This window comes from Penaeus chinensis, chromosome 10 (assembly GCF_019202785.1).
Source record: "Penaeus chinensis breed Huanghai No. 1 chromosome 10, ASM1920278v2, whole genome shotgun sequence".
In the NCBI taxonomy this organism is placed as follows: Eukaryota; Metazoa; Arthropoda; class Malacostraca; order Decapoda; family Penaeidae; genus Penaeus; species Penaeus chinensis.
The window spans coordinates 29,239,272-29,261,588 of record NC_061828.1 but is presented as its reverse complement, the minus strand read 5'-3'; the positions used below and the strand labels follow the sequence as shown (position 1 = coordinate 29,261,588).

Sequence of the window (22,317 nt, the reverse complement as noted above, 5' to 3'; positions counted from 1 at the left end):
TGTTGGAGCCACGCTTATGCAAATTAGTGTCGCGCCATTGGTCAGCCGGCTATAATTTCTCCCGCTGGCAAAACAGTGTAATTTCGGGGAAGATGATTACAAGGTTGCGTATTGTTCTCACGGAAATGAAGCGGGCTTTTTTTTTTCCCAACATTTGTTTCTGCTCTTTTGTGTTCTGCTTTCTAGTGCTATTTATGTTGTCAGTCGCCGATCTCCGAAGCCTGTCGCGAAGGTTGACTGTGTATTGAGTCGGTGGTGGTCTTGGTATACGTGCGGTAAGGAGTGCGTGCTAGGGGTGGGAAGTTTAGGTGAGGTTCAGTTGTATGTTAGTTTTTGCGAGGCGAGATACGCGGACGTCTTTGGCTTTGTAGTCGGTTCTGGAGCAGAGGATGTGGTTTGCATGGATCTGATGTCGTTGCCGTCATGGGTGGGCGGTAGGGCTTTTGGGGGGTGGGAGTATTGGTAGTTGGAGGGCTTGGTGGTTAGTGGTCTGGGGGGTGACGGGTGGGGGGGAGAGAAGGAAAGGGGAGAGGTTTGAGGGGGACGGGACGGAATGGGAGGGCGCAAGGAGAGAGTGGAGAGAGTGAGGGGTGGAGCGGGGGGGGCAACGGCAAAATAGCACAACGTGGAGACGCGGGAGGGATGGGGCGAGGGGTGGTGGCGGCGAGGAGAGAACATGAAACGAGCAGAAAAGAGCGAAAGAACAAGAAATGAGGTACGCTGATGACAGAGCGTCGAGAGAGAGAGAGAGAAGACGAGAGAGGAGAGAGAGAGATGGATCCGAGCGCGCGCGCGACGAGACGATCGACGAGCGCGATCGAGACGGGGCGGGACAGCGGAACGCAGTTCAAGTTCGTAAAGAGGCAACGAGGGGATGTTGGGGGGATGATGTGTGTTGGAGACACGTGAGAGTCGTGCTTGCGTGAGGTCAGGAGGGGACGTTGCAAGTGACGCATGTGGTGGGTTTACCCGGACATGAATTTCACTACAGGGGTGATAGGTGTTGCTGTTGGTTTATTTGATATAGGGGGATAATACAATAGTTTGACTGGGGTTCTATTGGGTTGCTTTTAGTTTAGTTAAGAAAGAAAGAAGAAAGGAAGAAAGAAAGAAAGGAAAGAAAGAAAGAAAGTAGGAAAGAAAGAAAGAAAAAAGAAAAGAAAGAAAGTGAAGAAAAGGAAAGAAAAGGAACACAAAGAGAGAGAGAAAGAGAGAGAGAGAGAGAGAGAGAGAAGAGAGAGAGAGAAGAGAGAGAGAAGAGAGAGAGAGAGAGAGAGGACAAAAAGAAGAGAGAGAGAGAGAGAGAGAGAGAGAAGAGAGAAGCGAGAGAGAAGAAAGAAGAAGAGAAGAAGTAGAGAGAGAGAAGAGGGGAAGAGAGGAGCGAGATGAGAAGAGTGAGAAAGAGAAGAAGAGGAGAGAGAGAGAGAAGAGAGAGGGGAGTGAGAGAGAGAGGGGAAAGAGGGGGGGGCGAGAAGAGAGAAAATAAAAAAATAGAGAGAGAGAGGAGACGAAGAGAGAGAGGAGAGAGAGGGAGAGAGACGAGCGAGAGAGGAGGAGAGAGCGAGGAGAGAGAAGCAGAAGAGAAGAGAAAGAGAGAAAAAGAGAAAAAGGAAAAAAGGGGAAGGCGGAAGGGGAAAGGGATAAGTGGGGTAAGGAAGCAGGTGGAATGAAGAGGAAATGCAGGGGGTGCGGAGGAAAGGAAGGACATGAAAAGGAGGGAAGTTAAGAAATAAGGAGTGGGGGTGGTGGGGTGGGTTGTGTTGGAGGTGAATATTGGGTAGGGGCGGGGGGGGTTGGAGGGTGGGGTTGGGTTGAGGGATCTGAGGATGTCTCTGGTCATAGGGGGTAGGGGGATGAGGGTGTGAGTTGAGAGGGTAGGCGACGAACAAAGGAGGGCGGTGAGTAGAATGAGAGAGAGGGGGGCTTCGAATGTTGATGGAGAGAAAAAGAGAGAGAAAGAAAGAAGATGGGAGAGAGAAGCAGAGAGAGAGAGAGAGAGAGAGAGAGAGAGAGAGAGACGCAGAGCAGAGAGTCGAGGAGAGAGATGAGGGAGAGGGAAGAGAGATAGAGAGAGAGCGAGACGAGAGAGAGAGAGAGAGAGAGAGAGAAGAAAGAGAAAGAGAAAGAGACCGCGCATTAAGAGAGAAGTGGTGAGAGAGTGAGGAGAGCGAGGGAGGAGAGAAGCGCGATCAGGAGGAGAGAGCGAGCGAGATAGTGCTCGCGAGCGACAGAGCGATAGCTCGATGGTCGTTGCAGGGCCTTGCAAAAGGGGGTGGGTGTGGTGTGGGTGTGTTGGGGTGCGGGGGTGGTGTGGGGGTGGAGGGTGGGGGGGGGGGCGGGAGGTCTATGGAATTCATACTACAGGCAACGTATGCGGTATGTTGTTTTGGTTAAGACTTAGCTTAGGGGGGTACTAAATTCTTCAGGCAGCTTTTTGCCACGTAGTTGTTAGGGGATTGGGTTGACGGTTGGTTCAGAGGATATTTGTTTGTAGGTTCTTGGTTGGGGATTCTTGAGATGGGTTTGATATCCCGTTTCTTGTTGTTGACTACATTCTGTATGTTTTTTTCTTGTGTGGTTGATCCCACTGCGAGGGTTTTGCTGTCTTGGTGATGGTTGTGGGTGTTGACGTCCACACGTCTCTAATTTTTTTTTTTTTTTTTTTTTTTCTTTTTTTTTTTTTTTTTTTTTTATCATTAAATATTTTGAGATATGTTTCGCGATTATGCATACACTGTCGCGTAGAGGGGTGGGGTAGTTTTAAGGAGTTGAGTGACTGGGGGTGCATATGGCTTGGTGTGGCGTGTTGAGGGGGAAGGGAGGAAGAGGGGAGGGTGGGGAGGGGGAGGGGGTGTGGTGAGGTGTGAGGGGAGGGAGGGGGGGAGGGGACGTGGGTGATTGTGGGGGTGGCGGGAGGGGAGAGGCGGGTTGGTGAGTGCTTGTGAGTAGATGGGGGAGGTGGAAGGGGTGTGATGTGGGGTGAGGGGGGGGGAGGGGCGAAAGGGTTCTGAAGGGGGATTGGGAGGAAGGGGGTGACGAAAGGTGTGAAGGGGGGTAGAAGGGATGTAATAGGGGAGGGTGGATGGTGTTGTCGGAGGGGGTGTAGAAGGAGGAGGAAGGGGGGGGCAGAAGGGAGTGAAGGGGGCGGTGGAAGGGGGTGAAGGGGAAGGTAGAATCGAGCAAAGGCGGAGGTTGGGCCGTGAGAAGGGAAGTGGGGACGACGGGAAAGAATCTGTAATATTATTTGTTTCGTATTAGGGACTTAAAATGTGAAATGGGGTATGTGTATTTGATTTTAAAACAATGTTTATTTTATTTTTGTGGTGGGATTGGTGGCTATTTTTTGGTGATAATATTTAAGGATATGGTTTTTTTTTGAATGGATAAATTTTTAAGGTAAAAATATAAAACGTAAAAACCATAAAGGGTCAAAAAAAAAATTAAAAAGACTCTTTATAACGGAAAAAAAATCAAACAATGTATATAATTATAGATTGATATATCATTAACTAAAATATATAAATAGAAAAAAAAGTTAAATAACTTGATTAAGACAAAGGACATAAATAAAGCTCAAAGCTTAGTAATTACGGTGTTTGTAATAAAAGAGAATAAGTTAAACCTTATAACTAAATAAAAAGAATTGGTTTGGGGGAAGGGGAAGAGAGGGTCTCGCTCCCACCCTGTCGACGTGAATTCGGGCCTTTGTTAACATTACCAGAATTGGGCAACGCAGTGGAAGAGCTCTATGTGCTGCTGGTTTGGGCCATGTTAATTATTAGCCGAGCAGGTCACAGTTTCTATAATGGATGCTTTGAACGCGTGGTCCCATCCCCTCCTCACGCGCGCCGTAACTACGGCTTTGCTAACGCATCCGTGTGTTGCTACAAGTGAATGGACACGTACATGATCCCGTTACACGACAGGTACTTGCACACGTACTTGCTCACTACATTGCACTCGTAAATGCTAACGTCATGCACTCACGCTGAATGGACGAAGATACAAGCACCGCGCACACTAAATACAGACATTTGATTAAGGTTCTTATTCCGTATTGATAATTATAGTTTTGCTCTGTAACAGGTATGTGTTTATTTGTTTGAGTTTAAAAGTTTGAAGTTGTTACATTTGCAGGATTTGCCTCTCGTTGTGATGATTTGAATAAAATACCCTAAACGACATTGTTGTGCGAATTACTCCGAGCAAAAACTATAATCGAATTAAAGAGAGAGCGAAGAGGGGTTGAGTTGAGTGGGAGAGAGGAGAGAGATGGGGTTGGTAGCGAGAAAAGAGTGACGAGCATGGTAGAGAGGGGAGTTGAGAAGAGAGCGGGGGTTGAGGAGCAGTCGATGAGTTGGAGAAGGAGAGGACCGGGAGGGGGGACGAGAGTACGATTGAGTCTTATGGAAGGATGGAGATGGATGGAGGTGTAGTGGGAGAGCGATGAGGAGAGAGGGGAGGAGAGGGAGAAAGATCAAAGGGAGAGGTGAGTGCTTGACTGATGTAGATCGTAGGATGATGGAGACGTAGTGGGGGATTGAGAGAACGAGAACGATTTACGAGTTGGTTTATGAGAGGAGAGATCGCGACGACTGTGTGGAGGAGTGAGTGTGAGATTGACGATGGGAAAGAGGACTACGAGATGAGGAGAGATGGAGAAGTGGAGTAGTAGAGGATGACGGAGAGTGGTCGAGAGAGGGGAGAAAAGATAGAATGAATGATAGGATGTAGAGTGAGACTGGGGGTAGTTAGAGGGGAGAATGGTTGAGGATCATGAAGTGATCGAGAGAGGGAGAATGAGAGAGATGGTGATAGAGTTGAGAGAAGCAGATGAGTACGAGATTGAGATATTGAGAAAGATGGGGATGAGATTTTGAGTGAGATGAGAGAGTGAGATTGGACCTATGGAGAAAGAGAGTCGAGAGTAAGATGAGAGAGATAGATCAGATCGTTTAGATGACTAGTGAAGAGGGAAGAGACACGAGTGGAGATGATTTGGGAGGAGGAGATGCGGGATGGAGGAGACAGAGATAGGTAGACGAGGAGGAGAGGAGGGAGAGGAGATGGATGTGCGATTGAGTGAGTGAGAGAGTAGAAGTGAAGAGAGAGGTGAGAGAGGTGGACGAGCGAGAAGAGACTTGCAGGAAGAGGTGAGAAGTGCGTTATCCGGGAGGAGGGAGGAGAGGTGTGGAGAGGAATGAGAGTGGAGGATTGAGATGTATGAGGAACGGAAAGAGAGGAGAGAGGAGAATGGAAGGAGAGAAGATGAGGAGGGACGAGGATGGTATAGAAGACAAGAGGAGAAGGTGGACGAGAGGGATACTGGAGGAGAGAGAATGATTCCTCTAGAGATAAGATTGGGGGGGGGAGGTGAGGAGAGACTCGGACGTCGAGACGGATGAGATAAAAGGTAGGAAAGCGGGATGAATGAGGAGATCGTTGATATGGGGAGAGGGAGGAAGACTGAAGTATAGGGAGACTAGAGGTGAGGAGGTGGGTTGAAGGAGAAAGAAGAGATTTACGAGTTTGTGAATAGTGAGTCAGTTTGTGAGATAGAGATAGGGGGGAGAACGAGAGGAGCGAGTTGGTGCAGAGGAGAGAGGAGAGAGTGAGGAGTTAGCAGGAGATTGTAGAGTTGGAGGGAGACATGACTACGGATAGGAGTGTGTGAGAGGGGATGAGAAAGATGATTAGAAGGCGAGAGGGGAGGAGTGGCTGAGAGGGAGAGCTTTAGTTTGTGAATGGTTGATGGTAGAGGGAGAGTAACGGAGAGGATAGATTTTGAAGAGATAGAATAGAGAGAGAGTAGATGTGGTTAGCGCGAAGGATTTAATTGAAGAAGAGATGATGATGCAAGAGTGGGGAGAAGGCGGAGAGAGCATCAGAGAGAGAGAGAGGAGTAGGAGGACGAGAACATCAGGGTGGGAGGAATGAAGATGAAGAGTGATAGAGGAGGTAATGAAGTGCGACAGAGTGGGGGAGGGAAGAGATGGAAGATTTGAGGTCGGGAGAACGGAGAATGAGCGGAGGAGAGTTGACGGAGATTCGGGGGTTGGGATGGGGAGAGTGTGAAGATGCAGAGGAGATAGAGGCGAAAGGAGGAGCGGAGGGAGGAGGAGGGAGTCGGAGGGTGAGAAGATATAGGAGGGTCGGTGAAGAGACGGAGAGGGGAGATCGGTGGGGTAGAAGTCTGGGGGAGACTGGCGGGAGGGAGGAGGGGATAGTGAGAGAGGGATCTTGAGGGGAGAGATGGGAAGAGAGAGATGTGAGGGGAGAGTATAGATATGGGCGGGGAGATACGGGTGAAAGAATTGAGATGAGAAAGGGCATAGAGAGAGAGTCGTGAGATGAGATGATTTGAGGAGAAGGCCGAGAGGTTGGAGATTGCTTAAGAGATGGTGAGTGTTCATGAGAGGAGGAGATGTATAGGAAGTGAGAGAGAGAGGAGAAGAGACGGAGAGGAAAGGATGTGTGAGATGGGAGAGAGGAGAGGATGAGACTTGAGATGAGATCGAGAGGAGAGACGCTGAGAGTGGAATGCGAGGTTGGGAAGAGATGATGAGGAGGGGGGGGGGCAGAGAGGAGTAGAGATTGGAGGAATTTTTGCGGCGAGTTCGTAGAAGGGATTGGAGGAGAAGGCGAGCTAGTCGTGTTAGTCGTGAAGATACTGGAGAATAGGAGGGGAGAGGTGAGAGAATGAGAGGAGGAGAGGAGGAGGATAGAGTGAGAGTTTGTGATTTTTGAGGAGAGTAGTGCATAAGAGAGTGAGACTATTATATGAGGTTATTTGGAGGATGAGTTAGTGAAGGATGATGGGAGAGTGAGAGAGGAGAACGAGGAAGAGAGATTGCGTGAATGAGATATAGAGTGGGGGTGAGTTTGAAGAAAATAAGACTGAGGATTGGTTGTGGTGAGAGAGCTTATTCTAGGTGGAGTGAGATTCCCGAAGATGGGAGAGAGATAGAGGACGATTATGAGGAAGATTGAGGTAGAGGGATGAGGAGAGGATGAGAAAACTGGTGTCTTGAGGGAGGAGGAATGATCGGAGAAGCGAGGAGGAATACGGAGGAATGAGGAGAAGTCTTCGTTGTTGGAGTGTTCGGGAGGGTGTGAGATGAGCTCTAGCGTTGGTGAGAAGAGGAGTCGTGAGAGAATGAGGTTGTGGAGAGAGATTTTGGCGTTGACCTGGATGCGCTAGTGGCGGAGAAATTGACAGAGTTGAAGAGATGGAAGAGAGAGGATGAGGAGCGTGTTGTGGTAAGTCCCGTTTCGGACGTTTGGAGTAGAGAGAACAGAGATGAGACAGGACAAGAAAGTGAGGAAGTAGAGTTTGGAAGGGAGGATAGAGAATATGAAGGGGGGCGAGGAGAGAGGGAGAGAGGAGACTGAGAGCGTAAGGAAGGATGAGAAGAAAGATGATGAGAGGAATGTGACAGGGTGAGAAGGGAGAGGTCTTGATAGGAACGATTGAGACATGGGGAGTGAGGAGCACGAGTGCTGAGATAAGAAGATGAGAGTTTGAGGTGGAGGGTTGGCAGGGGATTTGAAGAGGGAGAGGTGGTCGATGAGGAGGGGTTGGTTTAGGTGGGGGATCTGGGCACGGTTGAGGGGAGGAAAGGGGGTGGGCGCGGCGTGATGACGCTATTGTGTGTGGTGTGAAGAGAGTCGCGGAGTGGGAGCGTTCGGTGAGTACGTACGGAGAGAATTGTCAGAGAACGGGTGTGAAACGGAGTGTGGTTTGGTGTGGGGCGTCAACTAGAGGGTTGGAGAGATATGGGGTGTTTGATGGTAGGTCGTGTGTGGTGTTGGGTAGTCGGACGTCAGTAGTCGAGTTATTGAGGGGTCGGCGAGTAGGGCGAGTATCAGAGGATAACACAGAGGAAGAGAGAGGAAGATGGGAGTGGAATAGGTCGGGAGAGTTTGCGAAGAGATTGGATTGTAGGAGGGAGATTCGTTGTGCGGAGGAGAAGAATGTTTTGAATAAGAAGGAGTGGACATCAGATAGAAGACGGATTGAGTTTCCGGAAGTATGGTCTTGAGATGGGGAGGAGCTGCGGGGCGAGGGAAGAGAGGGAGAAGGGGGTTTGAGGTCACTGAGATAGAAACGCTGGCGAGGAGATAGACAGAGGGGGCTAAAGGGGAGGTGTGAGTGGTGGGAGTGGGGAGATTAGGTCCCCAACACCCAAGCCCCCGAGGATGAAGAGGATGGGGATGGAGAGGAGAGGTGCGGAGGAGAGAGTTAAGAGAGGTCAAGACGGGAGAGAAGGACGAGCGAAGGGAGAAAATACCGATGGGAGAGTATAGAGAGATTGAGAAAGTGAGAGAGTCGCGACGAGAGGGATGCCAGACGGGTGATGAAGTATAGTAGTGATGAAGTGAGGGAGCGATAATGGTCGGGAAGAAGAGAGGTAGTGAGGTGAGAGAGGGAGGGGAGAGCTGGGAGGGGAGGTGAGAAGGAGGGAAGGAGAGTGAGGGAAGAGAGATGAGGAGGGAGTGAGTAGGAGATTGGAGAGAGTAGAGTAGAAGAGGATACGATAGAGAGAGATACCACCCCCCCCGTGACGTGCGGGAGACTCCAGAGAGGAGAGGGTGAGATTTGAAGAGAGGGAGAAGAGAGATAGATAGGGGAGGTCGGAAGGTTGGGTGAGAGATAGGAGGAGGAGAGGAAGGAGGGTGAGAGAGAGTGAGAGAGAGATGAAAGACGAGAGTGAGGGAACGGGGAGGACGAACCGGGGAGGGGCCGGTGTGACGATGATCGGCGGTCTAAGGGAGGAGAGGGATTTTGATAGAGAGTGTGAGAGAACGTTAGTTGGGAGGGGGTGTTGGAGGTAGAGGAGTTGAGGTTGGGAGACGGAAGTGGGGGTGGGGCGAGGGAAGAGGGGGTGAGTTCCTGAAAAGGAGACTTTGGCGTGTCCTGCAACAGAGATGTCTATGAAGTTGAAAAGAGTGACTATGATAGGGAGAGGCGAAGAGGAAAAGGCGAGGGATGGAGGATTGTAGGCCGAGCCAGTGGGGAGGGGATGAGCCAGAGGGTGTAGGGTGCAGAGATAAGATGGGTAGAGTTGCCGGGGTTGGATGAGTGCGTCGAAGTCGGAGTGAGAGTGTGAAAACGAGAGGGAAAAGAGAGATGACGGTGGAGATAGGTTTGTTGGTTTGTTCCTTTAGAGGAGAGTGTATCGGGAGCGCTGGGAGATGGAGCGCGGGCTGTGGGAGGGTCGCGTAGTGTGTGATGTGTGTCGTGGTGTTAAATGTAAGTTTACGGTTGGTTTAAAGTAGTATGGAAGTGGGGATGCTGGTGGAGGGGAGTGTGGGAGGGAGTTTGTGTCCGCCTGTGTTGTGAGCCGAGAGGGGTGTGCCTGTGCTGTTGTGGGGGCGGGGTGCGTGGATTTTGGTGTGAGTGTGTCAGGTAGTAAGTTGTCGTCAGGTGGGTGGGGCATGGTAAACGGGAGGGCAGGTGGGGTGTCTGGGTGGGTGCGTGTATAGGAGTAAGGAGGTGTTGGGTGAGGGGGGGTGGCTAGTGGGGCGATAGGGAGGCGTGTGAGCGGGTGTGGGCGCTGGAGATGTGGAGGAGGAGGAGAGCTGAGGGGAGTAAACTGTTGACGAGAGGTGTAGGGGGACGGGCTGTCTGTAAGGTGGGCTATGAGTGTGGAGAGAGTGGGGGGAGTGAGTCTGAGGAGATGAGGGGAGTGGTTGGTGTTGAAGATGGGGGTAGGTGGAGGAGGAGGAGGGGGGAGGAGATTGGTAGAGCGTGTGGCCGGTGTGGTGGGGGAGCAGTTCAGATCGATGTGGAGGTGGGGTGTAGACGGCTGCAGGGTTGCCGGGAGTGCCGGGGGGTGAGTGGGAGGTGGGAGAGGGAGGTGTGGTGGGGTGGAGGTCGGGAGTTGTGTGAGAGCAGTAAAGTTGGAAGGGTGGGAGGGTAGATGCGACGTGTAACCCCCCCCCCCCCCCGTTGGGTGGGAGATGGAGACGTGGGGTGGGTGAGTAGTGATCGTAGGTGAGAGTTTGGAGCGAGAGAGAAGAAGGACACGGATGAGAGGATGGAACGGAGAGGGGTGGAGAGGGCAGAGAGGAGAGAGGTGTGGGGAGGGGGTGTTAGGGGGGGAGGACGATGTGCGATGCGGGTCCATGGAATGGGGGAGTGTGATGAAATTGGGGGGGTAAAGGTGTGGTGAGTGGAGGAGAGTGCGTGGGGGGGTTTGAAAAGACGGATGGCGAGGGAGGGGAGGCAATGAATAAACAGATTAGTAGTGGGGGGAGGAACGGATAGCTTGGTGAGGAGACGAGAGATAGGGAGTGAGACGAAGGAGGGAGGTGTGAAGAGGCGTTGTGAGAGTGTGTGAGAGAGAGAGAGAGTGACCAGAGAGAGAGAGAGAGAAAAAAAATTCTGTATGACTGTATGCAAAATAAAAAGAAACAATGACAAGGACCAAGTAATCTGTTACCGTTAGCTTGAATCGATGACTTAAGAAGTGACTTCGCGCATGTAGTTAATGTTGGCTACGAAGCAGATTGCCTGTGAGTTATGGACGAGGTGGCTCTGCGGCACGCGGGGTGGAGGGGGGGGGTGGGATGTGGGTTGGTGTGGTGGATGTGTGGTGGTGGAGTGTAGGTGGTGGTGGGTGGGAGGTGGTGTTGGTGGTGGAGCAGGGGGAGGGTGTTGGGGGTGACGGGTGTGGTGGTGTAGGTGGTGGTGGTGGTGGTTGGTGGAGGAGGGGTAGGGGCAGGAGTGGAACATTGTGAGCCTGTGGAGATGTTATTAGTGACTGGAGTGGCCAGGGTCGGGAGTGGGAGATTCATGAAGCGGAATGGAGCGGATGACAGCGCGGCCACCGCTCTACAAGGCGCAAGGAAGAGACACCCGGCGGCAAAAAGCTCAATGGTCTGCGGACCAGGCGAGCGCGAGACGCGAGCTCTCGTCTCACTATCTCTATCTCTCTCTCTCTTCTCGATATCTTTCATCTCTATCTCTCTCCTATCTGCCTTCTCTCTCTCGCTCTCTCGCATCGCCCTCTCCCTCTCCTCTCCTCTCCGCTCGTCGACCTCTCCATCTCCCTCGACCTCTACCTAGTCCTGTTACCTATATTCTCCTCCTCCCCCCCGCTCCAGTCCCTCCTCCTGCCCAGATCTAACGTCATCCAAATCTCTCTCTCCTCCCCGTCTCTCTCTCTCCACTCCCTCACTCCTTACCCCTCTCCCTTCTCTCCCTATTCTCCCTCACGCTCTCAATCCCTCGCTCCCTCTCCTCCTCTCTCCCTCTCTCCTACCTCCCTCTCTTTCTAATCTTTCTCCATCTCTTTCTCCCTCTCTCTCTTTCTTCTCTTTCTCTCTCTCTCTCTCTCTCTCTCTCTCTTCTCTCTCTCTCTCTTATCTCTATCTTCTCTCTCTCTCTCTCTCTCCCCCTCTCTCCCTCCTCTTTCTCCCATTTTCTCCCCCTTTCCTTCCTTTCTCCCTTTACTCCTCTCCCTCCCTCCCTCTCTCTACTCCCTCTCCCTCTCCCTCTCCTCCACCTCTCCCTCTCCCCCCCCTATCTTTCCCTCTTCCCCCCTCTCTCTCACATTCCTTTCTCCCCCGCCCTCTCTTCTCTCCCTCCCTCTTCTCTCTCTCTCTCTCTCTCTCTCTCTATCTCTCTCTCTCTCTCTCTCTCTCTCTCTCTCTCTCTCTCTCTCGGGGTCAGCTGATGCATTGCCCCTTATCGAGTTCTTTTGCGGGTGATAGTAATGGGCCCTTCCGCATGGTAGACTCTTGCGCCGAACTTTCCTTAGGACCTTTTGATTCTTTCTTTCCTTCCCTTTTTCTATTTTTCCTTCCTTTCCTTTCGGTAAGTTGGTTATTTGGTTTTCGTTTTGGTGTTTTGGTCTGGTTTTCGTATTTTGTTTTGTGTTTTCGTGTATTGTATCCTTTTTTCTTCTACTTCTTCTTTTCCTTCTCCTCCTCCTCCTTCTCATCACCACCGCCACCACTACCAGTAACAACAACAACAACCACAACACCAACACCACACAACACCATCACCACCATCCCCCTTCACCCTTCCCTCTTCTCTTCCATCCCCCTCCTACCCTCCCTCCCTTCCTCCCCATCCCCCTTCACCCCCTCTTCTCTTCCTCTTCTTCCTCCCCCACGCCTCCCCCTCCCTCTTCCCCCCCTCTTCATCCTCCTCCTCGTCGTTTCCTTTAACTCCCTACAAAGAAATATCCAGGTCTTTGATGATTATAGAAAACCCACATAAATGGCGTAAGAGTATTAGAGAAAGAGACAGAGAGAGAGAGGAATGAGAGAGAGAGAGGGAGAGGGAGAGGGAGAGGGAGAGGGAGAGGGAGAGGGAGAGAGGGAGAGAGAGAGAGGGAGGGAGGAATGAGAGATATAGAGAGAAAAAAATGAGAGAGAGAATGAGAGAATGGCGAAGAGAACGGTTCAAGAAGAAAGGGAAAAAAGAGGTAGAAATATGTCCTAACGACTGGAGAGCAAGCCACGAAAATGACACTTGAAGCAAGCGAAATTTCGCCGAGCAGGAAAAGGAGAGTGATGGAGAGGAGCATGAGGGAGAGTGGAGGAAAGGGGGAAGAGAATGAGGGAGAGGGGGAAGAGGAAAGGGAGAGTGGGGGAGAGGGGAAGGGGAAAATGAGAGAGTGTGGGAGAGGGGGATGAGGAAAATGAGGGAGAGTGGGTGAGAGGGAGAAGAGGAGAATAATGGAGAGTGGGGGAGGGGGGAATAGGAACATGAGGGAGAGTGGGGGAGAGGGGAATGAGAAAAATGAGGGAGAGTGGGTGAGAGGGAGAAGAGGAGAATAATGGAGAGTGGGGGAGGGGGGAATAGGAACATGAGGGAGAGTGGGGGAGAGGGGAATGAGAAAAATGAGGGAGAGTGGGTGAGAGGGAGAAGAGGAGAATAATGGAGAGTGGGGGAGGGGGGAATAGGAACATGAGGGAGAGTGGGGAGAGGGGAATGAGAAAAATGAGGGAGAGTGGGTGAGAGGGAGAAGAGGAGAATAATGGAGAGTGGGGGAGGGGGGAATAGGAACATGAGGGAGAGTGGGGGAGAGGGAGAAGAGGAGAATAATGGAGAGTGGGGGAGGGGGGAATAGGAACATGAGGGAGAGTGGGGGAGAGGGGAATGAGAAAAATGAGGAGAGTGGGTGAGAGGGAGAAGAGGAGAATAATGGAGAGTGGGGGAGGGGGAATAGGAACATGAGGGAGAGTGGGGGAGAGGGGAATGAGAAAAATGAGGGAGAGTGGGTGAGAGGGAGAAGAGGAGAATAATGGAGAGTGGGGGAGGGGGGAATAGGAACATGAGGGAGAGTGGGGGAGAGGGGAATGAGAAAAATGAGGGAGAGTGGGTGAGAGGGGGAAGAGGAGCATGAGGGAGAGTGGGGGAGAGGGGGAAGTGGGGGGCAGGGCGAGGGGAGGCGAGCACCGGATTTGCGGCAGTGGACTCCCCAAGCGAGAGATTCCGAGGGGGAGCTACACGCCGAGAACAGGGCCGGGAAGAATTTTTCCCCCCTTTGTCCGCCACTGCTCTCTTTTCTTCACGTGCAGGAATTGTAAGAAAGGGTTATTGTGATGCACTCTTCGCTTCGGAGAGATATCGCGGATCTCTTCAGCACTCTTTTGTGAGTGCGTTTATTTATATATGTACACACACACATTCACACAACACACACACAAATATATATATATATATATATATATATATATATATACATATATGTATATATACATATATGTATATATACATATATATATACATATATATATATACATATATATATATATATACATATATATATATACATATATATATATAATATATATACATATATATATATATATATATATATATATATATATATGTGGGCGTGTTTATTTGTTTGTTTCTTTGTCTGTGTGTCTCAGTGTGTGTCTGTGTAATATATATATATATATATATATATATATATATATTATATTTATGTATATAAATATATACACACACACACACACACACACACACACACACACACACACACACACACACACACACACACACACACACACACACACACACACACATATTTTATATAATATATATGTATTTTTGTATTTGTATACGTGTGTGTGTGTGTGTGTGTGTGTGTGTGTGTGTGTGTGTGTGTGTGTGTTTGTGTATGTGTGTTTGTGTCTCCATCGTTAATTAAACTGCAGTAAAGCAAAACCCGACAGAAGATGATATGAATAACCGTGCAGTAACCCCCCCCCCCCCCCTGCGCACCCGCGGTTGCGCCGGCTATTAACTCATTGACGCCGGAGGTAATTCTATTCCCCCGGGGTTAGCGGGGGCGACGCGCGGAAAGCAGGAGGCCCATTAATCCTCATAGACGGCCTAAGGAAATAAACCAAAATCAACCGAGACGCGCGGGTCATCGATCACGCCGGAGGATCCGCGAAGGCGCGCGAAGGCGTCGGTTCCAGGGAGGAGGGCCGGGGGGGGGGGGGCGAGGAGGAGGTGGCGGTGGTGAGAGAGAGAGGGGAAAGGAAGCAGAGAGGGTGGAGGGAAAGGAGGGAAAGGAGAAAGGGTGGGGAGAGGAAGAAGGGGGAGAGGAATGAGGAGAGAGGGAGAGAGAGTGGAAAGAGAGTACGGAGTGGAGAAAAGGTGGGAATAAGAGAAAGGGAGAGAGGAACAAGGAGGGGGGAGAGAAAGGAAAGAGAGAGGGTGGAAAGAAAGCAAGGAAAGAAGAAAGGAGAGAGGAACGAGCGGGGAAGGCGCGGGAGACGAGGGGTGAAGTAAGGGATGGAAGGAGGGAAGGTAGGAGAGAGAAGAGTGAGGGAGGGGCGCATTGAGGAACGGGGAGGAGAGGGGATGGAAGAAAGGGAGGAGAGTGAGGGGAGGATAGAGGAAAGGATAGGAGGGTTGGTCTTAACGCGTGATCAAGGACCTTTTTACTAATAAGGTCTCGCCCGCCGTCTTGATGGGAGGGTCGAGATTGATAGAGCGGTAGACAGATTGTGGAAGGGCCAGGTGGAAGGAGGGAGAAGGGAGAAGGAGGGTAAGAAGATGGACGGGAAGAGCGAAGAGGGATTAAGAGAGGTTGGGAACTGAGCGTGGAAGATGTAGTAGGTAGGAGGAAGGAGGAAGAAGGAAAGAAAAGAGAGAGGAAAGAAGAGTAAAAAGAGAATGAGAACGAGAAAGTGGAGAAGGCGGCAGAGGAGAAGAGGCATCCGTTCAAATTGGAAGAAAGGAGGGAAAGAGATAGAAAAAAAAAAAAAATAGAAGCACAGAAGTGAGAGAGACCGCGATACCAACCACCAGGCGCACACAACCAAGTCATGCAGCCAAATCGAACGCACGAACAACTGACAGAACGTTCGAATCATTTCCTGCATGAAACGTTCTCGTTTGCCGGTTTCAGCGCAACGAATGGTTCTCAGAGACCACGGACGTTCTTCCTGTCACCTTCGATCACGTGACTTTGAGGGAACCGTGAGTCACCGGGCGAGAGAAAATGACGTAATCATTAAAGACGAAAATAGAAAAACGAGATTGCGCAATAGGGGGGGGGGGGAGTTTTTCGAAGTTTTTATTTGGAAATTGGCGTGTTTTTTTTCGTTTCATGTGTGTGTCTGTTTATTTGTTTTTTTTTAGATTATTATTTTTTTTAGGGGGGGAGATCGTTATCTATTTCTCCTTCGTCATGTAACTTTGAGGCAGAACTTTGGACGTCTTGGTATCGTAGGCCTAAAAAACTAAGGAACAGCTGCTGACTCGCTGAATTTTTATAGAAGCGCCAGTCACACCAGCCACCAGTCAATAACCACGTCTTACTGGCCGCCATCCAGTCAGCGCCGATGCAATTAATCGCAGACCGGTCGGAATCCCGTGGCTGTGTTGCCTGCCAGGTCGGTCTGAAAAGGAACAGGATCAAGTCTTGCTTTTATAAGGCTTTAAAAGCAAGTTCGTTGTAAAAGGCGCAGACTCATATTTCAATTTGTTAATTCATTCATTTTTTATTATTTATTTATTTATGTTTTTTTTTTTTTTAGTTCAGAACCAAGTTGCCATAAAAAGCACAGACCCAAGGCTGTTCTATAAGGCACAAAATCAAGTTTGTCTTAAAAGCGCAGGAATCAGGATTGTCTTGCAATGAAGGGAATAAAAAAAATGCAAAGCCAGTAATTTGCATTATATATTTACAAAACGCGAAAATCAGACCCGGAAATATTCCCTTTCTATTTGAGTCAGCCCCGTGCAGAATAGTGACAAGCCGATGCCAGGAGCTCCCGAGGGCTACCCTTCCGATAGTCCCGAGGGAGAGTGCCCGAAGGCTATCCCAGCGAGCAGGATTTGGAGGAGTGTCGTATCTAGGGGAAGAACATGAGAATGAACAGCTGCTTCATGTAAGATTCTGAAGTTCACACGAGCCAAGGTTAGTAGTCCAGAGGGTTCGGAAGGAAGCAAGGAAGTCAGAAATGAAGCTTCGGGAGTTTTTGAGGCTTCAGCCAGCTTCAACCTCGTCCTCATCCCTTCCCCGTTGTCATTATCATTCCAATTCCCATTCCAATTCCAGTTCCAGCTCCCATGCCGTACCTGAGTCAAAACCCAGAGTCAACGTCTTCAGTGTGATTTTTAACGTGATCATTGTTTTCAACCTCATTCGTAAAACTCATCCTCAACCCTAACTTCACCCTCAACCCCCAACCCAGGCCCTCGACCCCAACCGCAGCCTCAACCCCAACCTTACCCACAGCCCGACCCCCTCCTGACCCTTGACCCAGCAACAACCCACTGCCCCGACCCCAACTTCACCCTTACTCCAGCCTCGCCTTTTAATCCCAACTTTCCCCACAGCCCAAACCCCTCCCCCACCCTCGACCTCGACCCATACAACAGCCCCCAACCCCAACTCCCACAACTCCGACAACAGCCAGCCACTGCCAGCAGCAGCCATCGCCACAGACAACAAAGTGCGGTGCGGGCGGTAATGAGATATGTATGAGGGGCGTGGTGGTCAGGGGGATGGCCTTCCACCACGCCTCATTAGGGCTGCTCCTCGAGGGGGGAGGGGAGGGGGAGGAGGGAGGAGGAAGGGAAGGTGGAGGGAATGGAGAGATGATGGAGGGAGAGGAGGGAGAAAGGCGGAGAAAGGGAGGGAAGGGATGAAGGGGGAAAGGGAAAAGAGAGAGGTTGGAGCGAAGGAAGGGGATGGCCATTGAGGCCGTGGAAGAGAGGAGTGGAAGGAAGGAAAAGGAAAGGAAAAAAAAAGTAGAATGAGGATGTGGAAATGTGGAAGGTTTTGCAATTGATATTTTTAGCTGCTGCCATTTTGGGTGTGACGTCCGTGGAACCGCTGCTTATAGTAACAAATCAACTGCGGGGGATAATGTTACTGATGTGCATCTGTTTACCAGTAATTGACCCGTCCTTCGCTGGCCAGAAAAGCCGCTGGACAAAGTCAGGGGAGAGGATAATGTTCTCCGAGATGTAAAACAGGCATCTACGACACCGACGTTTCTCTCGAAGGCGTCACCAGTGAGAGGCTCGTCCACTATGGATGAGGGGGTCGTATATGAGATAAAACAACGGGTGAATTAGGGAATAGATATGGAGTAAAAATAGAAGACTGTGGTTAAAAATAGATGAAACGTAGTGGAGCGAGAGAGAAGAAAAGACTAAAAAATAAAGGGAGAGAAGAAATACAATGAGAAGATGAAGAGAAAGAGGAAGAATAAGTAAAAATGTCACTTAAATGAAGAGGAAGAAGAAGAAAAAAACTAAGCAAAAGAAAGGAAAGGAAAAAGAAAAGGAAGGGAAAATATGACACGGGGTGAGTGTAAATAGCTTTGGAAATAATATAGGAGAAAGGAGGGAAGGGGCAAGGGAAATAAAAAGACGGAAATAGAGAAGGAAAGTAAGAGAAAAAGAGAAATAGAGAGAAAAAGAGAGAATGAGAGAACGGGAGAGCGAAAAAGAGAGAAGGAAAGTAAGAGAGAAAGAGAAATAGAGAGAAAAAGAGAGTAAGAGAGAAAGGGAGAGAGAGTAGATAGAGAGATAGATAGATAGATAGGGAGTGAGGAAGAGAAGTAGGAGGGTCGGCTTAATCGATTGTGAGGGAGAGGGAAAGGACAGAAAGGGGGGAGGGGGAGGGAGGAGGTGAAACCAGGGGAGAAGCGAGGGGAGGAAAGTAGAAAAGAAGGAAGTGAGTCTAATCTCTTTTCTGCGCCAGTTTTTTTTTTCTCTTTTCATTTCTTAAAATGTTCTCTGGTTGTATATGTGTGTGTGTGTGTGTGTGTGTGTGTGTGTGTGTGTGTGTGTGTGTGTGTGTGTGTGTGTGTGTGTGTGTGTGTGTGTTGTGTTGTGTTTGTGTTTGTGTCTGTGTGTGTGTGTGTCTGTCTGTCTGTCTGTCTGTCTGTCTGTCTGTCTGACTTCTCTGTTTATATGCATGCATACATACATACATGCACACATACATACATACATACACTTACACGACGCTCGAAAGCCACTGCCAAGGTCACGAGGAAGATCTGGGATTCAGGTCTTAATGTATCACTTAGGATTCATACAGACAGACCGACAGACGAGATAATTATGAGCTTAAAGACAAATCGCTTTTCCTGTTGCTAACAACGGTAACCATGACGGGTGGTGTGTTGGGGGGGGGGGGGGTTAAAGGTCTATTCTGAAGAACATCCTCGGCGTGCGTTCGCGGGTCCGGCGCGCACTTCCGGCCGGTTGCAGTTTTGAACCGATCGAGTGTGTACACACAAGCGCTCATCCGCATTGAGTTTGTGTCAGTCTCTCTGTCAGTCTGTATGCTTGTATGTACGTCTCTCTCTCTCTCTCTCTCTCTCTCTCTCTCTCTCTCTCTCTCTCTCTCTCTCTCTCTCTCTCTCTCTCACTCACTCACTCACTCACTCACTCACTCACTCACTCACTCACTCACTCACAAACACACACACACACACACACACACACACACACACACACACACACACACACACACACACACACACACACACACACACACGCACTCATTCACTCACTTACTCACAAACAAACAAGCAACGAGCAACATGCAACAAGCAAACAAACACAAAACCCACACACCCCGATCAGTCACCCATGACCGCGGATAGTATCCATTCGTCTTCCCCCCACCCCCCCACCCCCTAAATTCCCCCTAAGCCCCAACCCCGACCACGCCCCCTTCTCCCCTCCTCCCCCTCCCCTCCACCGACCACGCCCCCAGCCACTCATTATTATTGACCCAAATGTTTGTTTTGACGAAATGTTTTCTGCTGGCCTTTGAGGGGGGGAGGGGGGAGGGGGTCGATCCCGGCCCCTCGCCCGAGGCGCTGGCGGCTGATAGCGGGGAAGTGTTCGTTTTTGTGGCTCGTTCCTTCAGTAGTTTCTGTTTTCGTTTCTGTTGCTTCCTTTAGTGATTTGGTTCTTCTGCATTTGCTTGTTGGCTTGTTTTTATTGCGTTTCTTTTTTTTATTCTGTTTCTTTTTTTAAGTTTTCATTTGTTTGTTTTTATCGCGTTGTGGTTTATCTTCATCTATTTTTTTTTTTTAGCTTCTTTTTATTCGTTTATTTATATTTTTTGTCTTAATTAGCTTCCTCTACCCCCTCTCCCTATCCTCATACTCTCCTCTAACCCGTCTTTTCCTTCCCTCTCTCTCTTCCACCCCTTCTCCTTCTCCTCATCCTCTCCTCCATCCCCTTTTCCTTTTTCCCCCTTCTCTTGCTCCTCATCTTCTGTCCGGCCCCCCCCCCTCTTCCTCATTCCGCCATCGATCTCTTCATCAATCTTCATCTATTAATCTCATTTTCTTTGTGTCTCTCATTGTCTCTCTCTTCCTGAAACTCGTGTATCCAGGCCCTTTGATGTCAGGACATTATATCGGGAAATTAACGAAGAAAGAAAAATACACGCAAAAAAATACAATTCTAGCAATAACTACGTCAGAATGTATATCCGGAGATAATTCACAGGAGGTCAACGGACAAACTAACAAAAGAACGTAAACTAACAATAACGGCGACACGCACACACGCTTGCGCACCCGCACACGCACACGCACACGCACACGCACAAGCACAAGCACAAGCACAAGCACAAGCACACACACACACATGCACACGCACACACACACGCACACACACGCACCCACACACGTACCCACACACGTACATGCACACGCACACGCACCCGCACCCACACACGCACACGCACCCACACACGCACACGCACACGCACCCACACATGCACATGCACACGCACCCACACACGCACACGCCCACGCACACACAAAGCGTCCAGCAACATCAGTGTCGCCCCAAGGCTCGCGTCGGGCGGCAATGAGACGTCCGTATAAACGTAATTATCCGGCTTCCCCGAAACCGCCGAGGTTAATCTGTCCGGCTGTCCAGGGCACCGGGGAGCGCGATTCATTTCTTCGGAGGCTGTGCGCTCGAAGGGAAACATTTGCAGAAGGACGGGACCGATCGCCGCCCCCCCTTCCCCCCTCCCCCTCTTCCAACCACATTCGTACATACAAACCCTATGCTCCTCGCCCCCACTGGTGCGTCTCCACTGCCTCGTCACAGTCCCCCCCCCCCCCCACCTCTCATTGTCTTGCCTTGTCTCTTTGATAGCTTTTATAGTTTTTTCCCCTCCACTCTTCTATTATTTTCGCTTCCCTTGCCATGGCTTTTATTCTGTTCTTGTTTGTTTTTTTTTCCTTTTATATTTTCTCTCCTTTTTCCTCTCTTCATTTCTTCTTTTTTATTTTCTTCTTATCTCTTTCTCTTTTCTCCTTTTCTGTTCTCTACTCTTCTGTTACCTCTTTTCCCTTTTTTCTTCTCTTCTCTCTTCTCTTCGCCTATTTTTTCTCCTCTCTCTTCCCCTTTCCTCTTTTCTACTCTCCTCTCGTCTCGTCTCGTCACTTCTATCATTCACCTCGTGTCTCCTCTTCTCCTCTTTTCGTCTCCCCCCCCCCTTATCTCCTCTCCTCTCTAAGGCAGCAATCTCCTCCATCTCTCCGCCTATCTCCTTCCTTTACTCTTCCCTCTCCTATCTTCCCATTCGCTGTAGCCGATTTGTTCTAGAGAGCTAATCAGCGTTCCCTTGCCTGCGTATGGCACTCAGAGGCACGCGAGCGATTTTTAGTGATGATATTGATGATAATGTTGATAAAGATGGTGATGATAGTGGCAGTGGTGTTAATAAGAGGAAGAAGTTTAGGAGTAATAGTAACGATAATGATGGCAACACTGATAAAGGCATATAATAAAGATAACAATAGAGTAAGAGGAAAGAATTGAATGATAACTGCAATGATGTTGGTGAGGATAACAGTTTTGAATGATAACAGTTATAAAGATTATAAGAAAAGAGAGAAGGCCGTGTGGGAAGACCACGAGAGATATGAGGCTTTAAGGTTGACGAATGCGAGGCGATGGTAGTCATGTTGAGCAGATGGCAACCTCCCCCCCCCCCCCCCCCCCCCGCGCTCCCATCCTGTCTCCTTCATTCCAGAAAATCCCATTGCTACTGTTGCTTATATCATTACTACAGTCGCACCACGCCAGCATTATCGCCGTCATCCAACCACCATTATAGAACCATCACACTACTACCTGTATTACCACTACCACTGTCACCACAGTCATTACACCATTTCTGTGAACACCACTTTCACACCACCCCTTCACCCCTTCTGTCACTACTGTCACCATAACCATTACACCCCATCACCACACTCCCACCATCACCACACTCCCACCATCACCACTACCACGCCAGCTGTTAGCAACACAAACAATAATTTTCTGAGGGATGGGAGAGAGAGAGAGTTTGTTTGGGTTGGAGGAGGGAAGTTAGTGGGCCTCCGGTGACTTTTATTTCCGGAAATAGACGATAAATAAAAATAAACGAACGGTAGAAGAAATCAGAGGGAAATAAAGTTGCTAGGAACGACGTAGGATATGATAATGGTAATGACTTTGTGAACAGGCAAATAAATGGAATGGCATATAAAGGAATGGCATGAAGTTTTTATTTTTTTAATGAACCAAAGTGAGATGAAGGGTAAGACAAGTGAAGGTGCGGCTGGCGTGTCTTGCGTAACGCGGTGGCGCTCCAGGCCGAGGAAGCGCGCGCCCCGAGGACGGAGGAGAACACCAGAGAACTCTGAACTTGAATGGTTGAACAAGGGGCGGGGTGATGGAACGCGGTGGAAGGCGTCGTAATTGGTTAGCGGAAAGTTTGTAATGCTGAGGGCACTCGCCAACGTGCCGGGGCACACACGTTCGTAGGTACGTACGCTCGCACACAC

The 22,317-nt window shown here is 49.8% G+C and overlaps 1 protein-coding gene across 1 annotated transcript; it reads right to left on the bottom strand.

The window, feature by feature from the left end:
* Positions 1–315: 315 nt before the first annotated feature.
* Positions 316–9,440, bottom strand: LOC125029933 (mucin-2-like). The gene is made up of 7 exons (XM_047620122.1): positions 9,264–9,440; positions 8,734–8,766; positions 7,701–7,758; positions 7,496–7,500; positions 7,068–7,197; positions 970–1,006; positions 316–490 (listed from the first exon to the last, which is right to left on the bottom strand). Exons 1-7 carry the CDS (start codon positions 9,438–9,440, stop codon positions 316–318), a joined length of 615 nt encoding a protein of 204 aa, XP_047476078.1.
* Between the last annotated feature and the right edge of the window lie 12,877 nt (positions 9,441–22,317).